At 37.6% G+C, this 8,775-nt stretch overlaps 2 protein-coding genes across 2 annotated transcripts; one reads left to right on the top strand and one right to left on the bottom strand.

Moving 5' to 3' along the window:
* The first annotated feature begins 69 nt into the window (after positions 1 to 69).
* Positions 70 to 3,096, top strand: LOC129788666 (5-methylcytosine rRNA methyltransferase NSUN4). The gene is made up of 5 exons (XM_055824900.1): positions 70 to 213; positions 274 to 460; positions 527 to 1,466; positions 1,528 to 1,665; positions 2,852 to 3,096. Exons 1-5 carry the CDS (start codon positions 151 to 153, stop codon positions 2,994 to 2,996), a joined length of 1,473 nt encoding a protein of 490 aa, XP_055680875.1. The 5' UTR covers positions 70 to 150; the 3' UTR covers positions 2,997 to 3,096.
* On the bottom strand, positions 2,994 to 8,271 carry LOC129788665 (sialin). Its single transcript, XM_055824899.1, has 5 exons — positions 7,853 to 8,271; positions 5,731 to 5,942; positions 4,308 to 4,621; positions 3,455 to 4,220; positions 2,994 to 3,384 (listed from the first exon to the last, which is right to left on the bottom strand). The coding sequence occupies exons 1-5, from the start codon at positions 7,890 to 7,892 to the stop codon at positions 3,175 to 3,177; spliced, it is 1,542 nt and encodes a 513-aa protein (XP_055680874.1). The 5' UTR covers positions 7,893 to 8,271; the 3' UTR covers positions 2,994 to 3,174.
* Between the last annotated feature and the right edge of the window lie 504 nt (positions 8,272 to 8,775).

Here is an 8,775-nt window from a genome sequence, read left to right as displayed (position 1 = left end):
TTGTAACGTGACTCCAATAAAAATTGTCCCGTTCCACTTGCGAATTGCATGAAACGTCAAAAACACGTGTTTTTTGTTATTATTTTGGAGAGATTTTTTTTGTAGAGAAGTTTCAGAACTTCTGGCAAAAAATATTAATTTTTAAGAAGAATGTTGAGGCCAAAGAATGTGATTTTGCAGCTCAGGAGATTCAAGCATCGTCGGGATCATTGGGTAAGTAGAATCATTCATTTATTCAAAGGAAAACTCTCATTTTCTAATGATTGTTTGCAGTCCATGGTGAGGAAGAAAATTTATCCCAAAGATCGCGCTTTGACGAATTTTGATGAATTCTACGGCTCTATCTTTGGGATCAGATGGAATTCCATGAGGCTGGCACTCCTGTGTGAGCATAAATACATGGCGATTGTGAATAATTTCGGAGATGCAGAGAAAACCATTGAGAAACTCGAAGCTACAGGTTAGGGAATTTCCCAGGATAATTTAAGAAATCTTGTATTGATTATTTCTTATTGATTTCTTGTAGGTGCCATCAATGTAAGGACTCTGTATAATATCACTAAAGAGAGAATTGAGAAAGGAGAACTTCCGCAGATGCACAAAATTGAGGAGAAATTCACAAAGATCGATGAAAGGCTCCAGGCAACGTTGGCTAAACGGCAGGCTGAAGAAATCCAAACATTCTACCCACAGGAACGAGAAGCTTCCCTGAACTACATCCCTGAGACTATAGACACAATGAGGCAATCCCCAGCTGACAATGAGTCCACGCTGGTTGAGCCAGAATCCCGAGATCGTCGTATTATTGATCCGGAAATCAGCGAAGGGCTGCTGGAGGATTTTATGCCAGCCACAAGGATGAAGGGTCTGGAGGATTGGGTATTTGAGTCAGATCACTACAAATACTACAACAAAAACACAGATTTCCCCCTGAAGATTGAACCAGAACTTGAGCTGCATTTCCCGGAAAATCTTCACATCTACACGTACGAGAGGAGCAATGTAGATCGCTTCTCTAGCCCCAAGAAATGCATTACGGGCTCCTTTTCACACTACCTCCTCGATGGAGCTTCAATCCTCCCACCCCTGGCTCTGGGAATTGAGCCTGGAGACAAAGTTCTCGATGCTTGTGCTGCTCCTGGCGGGAAATCCCTCATAATGCTTCAAACTCTCTACCCGGATGTTCTCGTGTGCAATGATATCCCCGAGACGAGAGTTAAGCGCATCCGGAAGATCATGGAGGACTTTGTTTTTGATTTCCGGGAGAATTGGCAGCAGAAGAGATGCTTCATTGTCCACGAAGACGCCAGGCTGCTCACGGAGTACAAAAAGTACGACAAAGTGCTCGTGGATGTGCCCTGTACGACAGACAGGCATTGCCTCAATGAAAATGAGAATAACATCTTCAAACCAACGAGAATGAATGAGAGATTGAAGATTCCGGAGCTTCAGGCGGGGATTCTTGAGTAAGGAATTGAGGGAATGTTTTCTGGTGGATTTTTCTTTAAATCTCTGCATTTTTTTAAGGAATTGTTTGAAGCTTGTGAAGGTCGGAGGATCCCTTGTCTACTCAACGTGCTCCCTGAGTCCCGTTCAGAATGATGGGGTTGTTCAAATGGCCCTTTCCAATGCCTTCCGGGAATCCGGAATCTCAGTAGTTATCAAGTAAGAAAACTTTCTTCCCAAAGATTGCGAGAAAACTTAAAAATTCAATTTTAGCTGTGTTTCTTTCAGACACAGCTTTTGTGTACCGAGCAAAATCGAAAGTCGTCAGATCGGGCTCAAACTTATAGTATGAGCACGAATTAGGTTCAGAGCTAAATTGCAAGAGAACCGTAATAGATAGAGACTTGCGGTAAACGGCAAAGTTTAAATATCGACCGGAAGACATCCGATTATGAGGTCAAATTCACGCCCCCCCACCCCTCCGACCGCCATTTTGAATAATCTCAAAATTTTGTTTTGCCTATATCTCAGCCTCTGTAATAGACAAAAATCTGAAATTTGGATATGTTGTAGGGGACATCAAGACCTTTCCAACGATACCTCATTTTCGAAAATCGGTCAAGCCGTTTAGTCAATATGGCTGCCACAATTTTTCATCGAAAATCGACCATAACTCGAAAACGGCTTGACCGATTTTGATCAACCCGGGGTCAAATGAAAGCTCTCGACAAACCCTACAACTCTCTAGAACATCCGAAGTTTCAAAAGTGACCGCTAGGGAGCCAAAAATCAAAAACAAAATTTTCGATGAGTTTTCGATTAATATCTCGAAAACGCCATTATCGATTTGCTTCATTTTTTGATATGTTATAGCTTACTATAACATCTATCTATAAAAAAAATTTTAAAAAAATTTGTCGCCATTTTGAAAATATTGAGTTCCAAATTTGACATGTCATATCTCGGGTTCTACAAGTCCGATTTTGATCAGCTTAAGTGCAAATGAAAGGTTTCGTGAAACCCTACAAATGTCTAGAATATTGCAACTTCGAGAAATGACCGCAAGAGGCGCTGAAGTCAAAATCAAAATTTTCGAAATTTTCGAACTCGAATATTTCGAAAATGCTTCTATCGATTTACCTCATATTTTAATATGTTATAGTTGAGGTTAAGACCTTTCCAACGATAGCTTAAATTCGAAAATCTATGGAGCCGTTCCCGAGATATGGCGTTCTAAAGATTTCTTGTGGGATGACTTTTCAACTTTTCCCGACTTTGCGCGTATTTAAATTAATTTACGCTCTAGTTTGCTCTCACAAAATTGGTACACTGAAAGAAACACAGCTCTCGTAAGCTTGGTCAGCTTACCAGTACATTTTCTGAACATTTTTCATGACTTTTCCAGGGATTTAACGGACGTAATGAAGCCCTTTGTGGAAATCTTCAAGTTTGAGAATCCCCGAGGACTCAAATACGGCCAAATGGTCATCCCGTTCCTCCCATTGAATTTTGGCCCAATGTACTTCTGCAAAATGACAAGAATCAGCTAAAAGGTAAGCACAAAATTTATTTGGCATCCTCCTGGACGTAGAGAGAGACACAGAAAACTGAAGAAATGTTGTAAATAAACAGAAAACATTTAAAAAAAAATATCTTAAGAATTATCCTCCGGAAGTGATCCACAAGTCAGGGAGAGAGTATTGAGAGAACATTGTGAGGTTTTGTCATTTACTGATTCTCACTCGTGTAGCTCGTTGGGCTTGCCTTCTGGCGCAATGGGACGCCCTCGGGGTCATCAGTCTCAGTTAGTTTCTTCACATCTCCACCCCTATTCCAGGGTTGTTCCTCCCCTGACCCGAAAATGAGGTAGAAAACAATTTCAATGATGTACAAGACAATGGTGACGTAGAAGATGACCCTCCAGGCGGAGATTGTTTGCTAGAAATAGGAGAGATTCTCAGGGTTAGTTTTGGAAATTAGGCGAAGATTTCTCAGGAATTTCCCTCACATTTCCATGAGTAATTTGTCCCACAAAGACAGGAACGATAATTCCCGGGATTGTGGCTGCTGTATTGGTGATGGCAATGAGTGTTCCAGCGTAGTTGGGTGCAATGTCAATGTGATTCGAGAGGAAGCCACAGAACATCCCACCAATGGATGTAATGGCGATTCCCATGAGTGCTACAGCTACTCCTCGTTGGCATCCAATGTAGCAGAGGGCCAAAAGGGCAAACATTGGCACAACAGAGGCGAAGAGCGTTGCTATTTTTCTCGCTGTTGTTGTGGTGATCATTGAGCGACTCCTCAGTGTGTCCAGACACTTGCTGATGGCCATACTGAAGAGCCACATGGTCAGGAAGGGAATAGCCGTGGCCAAGGCATTTTCTTTTATATTGAATCCCAGAACTTGCTTCATGTAGAAGGGCAGCTCAATGAGGAGCATGTACCAGCCCCAATTGCTGCATGTGTGGGCAACCAGGATAGCCAGGAAGGCCGTAGAGGAGAAAACTCTCTTCCACGGTACTGGTTGCTTCTTCTCCGGATGATGCCCATCTTCTCCACTCGATCCCAGAGCAGAAGTAATCAAATCTCGTTCCTCCTGACTAATTAGCCCCTGCTTTGTGGGAGAATCCTGCACAAGCCACACCCAGAGAACCATCCAGACAACACTCAGGAAGCCCATGACGTAGAAGACGGATTCCCAACCCCAATTAGCTGCCAATTGACCAGCCATTAGCATTGAGATGACCGTACCTAAAGCAGTTCCAGCGTAACTGAAAAGAAATTCAGGGAAAAAAAGAGATTTTGGAGCTTTTCCGGGAAGCTTCTGCTGATGATTTTAAATAATCCGTCATCCTTACATAATGGCAGAAATGACGCTTCTCTCATTGGGTGGGGCCCATGAGGCAATCATGACGTGCATGGCAGGGAAGGTTACACCCCCACCGATACCTTCACCCACGCGCATTGCAATAACAGCCACATAGTGCCATTCAGCTGAGATTGGAGTTAGGAGGGTGCAGACCACATTGATGGCCACAGAGAAGAACATGACCCATTTTGCAGAGAGCAGCTCCGCAATTCGCGCTCCGGGGATTTGGGAGATGAAGTAGCCCCAGAAGTAGCAGCTGAGGATTGTGCCCTGAAGGGGTTCACTCCATGTAAATGGTCCATCCTGGATTGTTTTGAAAAAAAAAAAAAGAAATAGAAATTTAAAAAAAAAATTGGAAAATTCTCAGAATTTCAATTCTGTGGAAAATATTATTTCTTCCAGCAAATTGTGAGCTAGAACAAAAGGCTTTTCTGCGTAAAAATTTTTAGAATTAGCCGAGATTCATTTAATATTATACTATACAAGTTGGTAGCTAAGACACCTATTAGTCCACAAGATTAGCTAAAATCTTTTCAGATAAAACTATTCAGGTAAGACACATTTTGCTATAAAAACGAAATGATTTCAATTTTGATTAGGGGAACGTGGCCCAATTCCGACCTCCAAAGGTCCGCGCAGAATGAGAAAAAAAAATGGTATAAAATAAAAAGCAATATTCTTAAATTTTGTATCATTTTAAAGCCCATTTAAGGCTCGTTTTTCTCTCATAACTTACTACATTAAAAGTTTTATCGGTTTTAAGTAATAACGGACTTAAAAAAGGTCTAAGGAGGTCGCAATCGGGCCATGTTTCCCTATATTTTATGGATTTTCTGTGGGAAAAATTGAAAATTTTAAGGTATGTGTCTAGGCTATTATTTAATTTTTTTATTATTGAATGAAAAATATTTTTAAGGTTTTTTTTTAAGATCTATAAAAGATTAAAATGAATTTTATAAAGCTAGATTTAGAGTTTTATGTGATTAAAAAATTATGCGCTATTCCAGATTAATAAACACAAGTAGATAGAAATGTTATTATTTATAGTGTGTGTGTCTAGGCTATCATAAAGAATTTTATTTTGTTTTAACGAAAAGTTTTATTTCAGTTAAAGAAGAACAAAAGATAGAGAGCAAATTTTTGAATTAAGATTTCAATGAATAGATTTCAAAAAATTAAAAAGAAAACTTAAACATAAAATTAGCATTATGAGTCTCTAATATTTTTGTTGTATGTGTCTAGGGAACCATAAAAAAGTTTTTTAACCAATTTTAAATTCTAAAATACTCCGTTGATGGAAAACATAATTAAGAAAACTTTTCTACAGAATTGAGATTGAAAATTAAAAGAAAATAAATAATTTCTTTAAAAAAGAAATTCAAGAATACTTTTTTTTGAAAATACTTCTTTACCTCAACAGCTTCATGTGAATCATCACCTTTGCAACTATCGTCTGCAGGTGAGATGCTGGTTGTGCCATTGAAGGCATCATGACTGGCTTGAGCGAGAGCTGTGTGATTTAGCATTGCAACCATAGCTACACTGAGGTTCACCTTCAGTCCGTAGATGATTGCCATTCCGATGGAGCCCAAGAGGGCCAGAATGTATCGTGCCGGAATGAGGCCTGTCGAATTTTAGTTTTATTTTTAATAAATCACTCAAAAAAATCCCCAAAAATCAATAAAATCTCAACAATGCCGCAGAATTTGGCGCGAAGATAAATAAATAAAAAAAACTAGTTTTAGCTATTTACTCAAAATTTGATATTTTCGTTTCACATTGAATTTGCATAAAGTCGTCTATTCTTTTTTTATGTTGCGGAACAGATGGGCAAATTCGGTGAGAATTGGTGAGCATTTGCACGTGAAGTGAGGATGAAAGATTACGAGAGTTGCGATGATGTCGCTTCTGGTTTAATTACAGGACAAAGTGTTGAATTTTTATGGGTGTTTGTGATGATTAATTTATGATCGATACTTCCGATTATCTGGTTCAATGAGTTCAATTAACCAACCACTTTTGGCATTTATTTCTTCGTAGTATTTTATTACCTTTTCTGATAACATAATACGCGTCTAAGCAGATCTGTGATGGAGAGACATGAGCGCGATTTTGCTTTCGTTTATTTATCTAATCCCATTTTACTACAAACGCAAGTTTATTTATTTTAAAAAGCTCAAAAGGTAAAAGAAAATATCGTTTCTTTATCAATAAACTTTGTTTAGTTTTCTATTTATTATTTACTTTAGTTTTTTTTTGCTCTGAATAGAAGAAACTTTGAGGAATAATATAAAGAAAAAGCTCCAAGTTTGATTTCTTTAATATTGAAGAGTGAAGCAAGGTAAAACGTCTTGAAAAGACATGAGTACATCATCAAAAAGACTTAAGATCACAATAGGAAAAAAAAAGAAATAGACAAAGACAAAATTGACGAAATTGGGTAAAAATTAACTTAATTGGATAAAGAATTAACAAAATTAGCAGAAAATTGTCAAAATTGGGTCAACTGCCAAAGAAATTGACAGAAAATTAACAAATCTGACGAAACATGGCTAAAAACCTGGCAAAAACATAACAAAATGAGCTGAAAATTTACGAAATTGGGTTAAAAATTAACTAAAATGGTTAATAATATTGCTAGAAAATTGACGAAATTAACAAATTTGGATAAAAAAAATTGGCAAAATTGAAAGAAAACTAAAAAAAAAATATCAAAAATCCAATAAAATTAAATTTTTAGAGAACTAGGTCTTCTTCACTAACCCAAACTTAAAATAAATAATTTTCTAATGGTGTAAAAGAACAAATAGAAAAGCATAGAATCAAAAAAAATTAATTCAATTTTAAATTGACTAAGAAACAAAAAAAAAATGTAGGTACATCACTCCTCTTAAATGCTCTCCCTTGCTTTTTGGCAACGACTTCTCCACATCGCAAATCATGTGAATTTAATGATTTTGCTACTAAACCACCATCCTCTTGACACACAATTTATATGGCATTATCCTCACACAGTATAAAATTGCCTTTTGTCTTACTTTGCGGGTTAATAATTCTCTGGCCACGCAAGGAAAATCAAAGCAGATGCGTGGGTGCTGAATTATCTTCGCACTTTTCTATAAATAACTCTGGGAATGCTCCATTTTTGACTTTTCTCAATTTTCATATCCATGAATTTTCATGCGAAATTAGCCGAATCACTTTACGTGTTTTCTGGGTGTGTGTCAGTGAACTTTTTGGCCCAGGAGGGTGTCTGGGAAAATCGATTTTCCACTGCGTTGCGCTTAATTGCAGAAACGCCTTTTGGTTTTGCGTCAGCAACAAGTGTTTGTTGAAGGCGTCGTGACCTTGGTGTGTCCTTGCTTCTTGACCATTATCCCCAAAAGAATTTTCTGAACAAGGTTGATTAAGGATTCACTGGGTTGGGATTTCTTTTTCCCATTTAATTAATCTTTCATCACACACAGAGCACATGGTCTTATGGGAGGAAGCTCTTAAGGGTTTAGAGACAGAAAGCATATGGCTTCAACTTACTTCCGAGCACATTTCCCCGGGCTGGAACAGCTTCTACCATATTGCAAAATTTATAATTCTCCTTCTTTTGAGAATTTATTCCTTCTGGATGAAAAGAAATCCCAAATTAAGCTCCACTACACACCACTCAATCACCTTTTCTAATTTATTTTTTTCACAACAAAATTGGGCAGGGAAGACCGATATGGTTAAGCGTCCATCTCAGATTCAATTCTCGTTTTCACTAAAATAAAAAAGAATTCACGCGCGTGTCTTGGCGTTGCTTCACGAGTGTGATAAAAAATTCACTTCGTTTCTCACGGAATTTTATTTTATTCAAAATACGGATCAGAATTTTCTTTCCATCTTCTCCGTGTGGCAGACGGTAGAGCATTGTGAGGGGATTTCGCAAGAGCGCAAATTTCGATGAAACTCTCCAAGTTCGCACTCTTTTCGTTCGTGGTCTTCCTGTACGAGAAACTACGTCATCACTCTGGTTCGTTCTTCTTATCAATTCACGCATATATATCGATTTTTTTATCCCAGACATAGCTCAACATATGTGAGAATTTGTGAAATATCTACCGCGCGATGAAATTCATGACAAATTCAAAAGGTGTGTGTTCTATTAATTAATTCTCGACACGGTAGACAATTGGAAAGGTAATAAATGTTATTTAAATTTACCTGAGGTGTTGTTTAGATTTTTCTTCCTTGTAGGACATGCTTGCTTAATTTTTTTTTAAACGTATTTTATATTAATTATAATTTTCAGCATAGTTTCAACATAAAACGTATTTTGTAATTTATTTTTAAATTGCGTAATTTTAATGGAAAATCAATGGGTAACGTAAAAATGTCATTCAAGTTCAAGATCAAAAAATCTCTTCTTTTTCATTAAAAAAAACAATCCATTGATCATGAAGAAAAATTACATTAGTCAT

Source organism: Lutzomyia longipalpis, chromosome 2 (assembly GCF_024334085.1).
Source record: "Lutzomyia longipalpis isolate SR_M1_2022 chromosome 2, ASM2433408v1".
NCBI lineage: Eukaryota > Metazoa > Arthropoda > Insecta > Diptera > Psychodidae > Lutzomyia > Lutzomyia longipalpis.
Note: the sequence above shows the minus strand (reverse complement) of the source record. Positions and strands in the feature narration are given on the sequence as shown.

Bases quoted from the DNA above. Each gene is read 5' to 3' on its own strand.
- LOC129788666 (XM_055824900.1), top strand. From the start codon at position 151: ATGTTGAGGCCAAAGAATGTGATTTTGCAGCTCAGGAGATTCAAGCAT. The intron at 1,467-1,527 runs GTAAGGAATTGA...CATTTTTTTAAG, and splicing joins CTTCAGGCGGGGATTCTTGA to GAATTGTTTGAAGCTTGTGA. The intron at 1,666-2,851 runs GTAAGAAAACTT...TGACTTTTCCAG, and splicing joins GGAATCTCAGTAGTTATCAA to GGATTTAACGGACGTAATGA.
- LOC129788665 (XM_055824899.1), bottom strand. From the start codon at position 7,892: ATGGTAGAAGCTGTTCCAGCCCGGGGAAATGTGCTCGGAA. The intron at 4,622-5,730 runs GTAAAGAAGTAT...AAAACAATCCAG, and splicing joins ATTCACATGAAGCTGTTGAG to GATGGACCATTTACATGGAG. The intron at 3,385-3,454 runs GTGAGGGAAATT...TCCTATTTCTAG, and splicing joins GACAAATTACTCATGGAAAT to CAAACAATCTCCGCCTGGAG.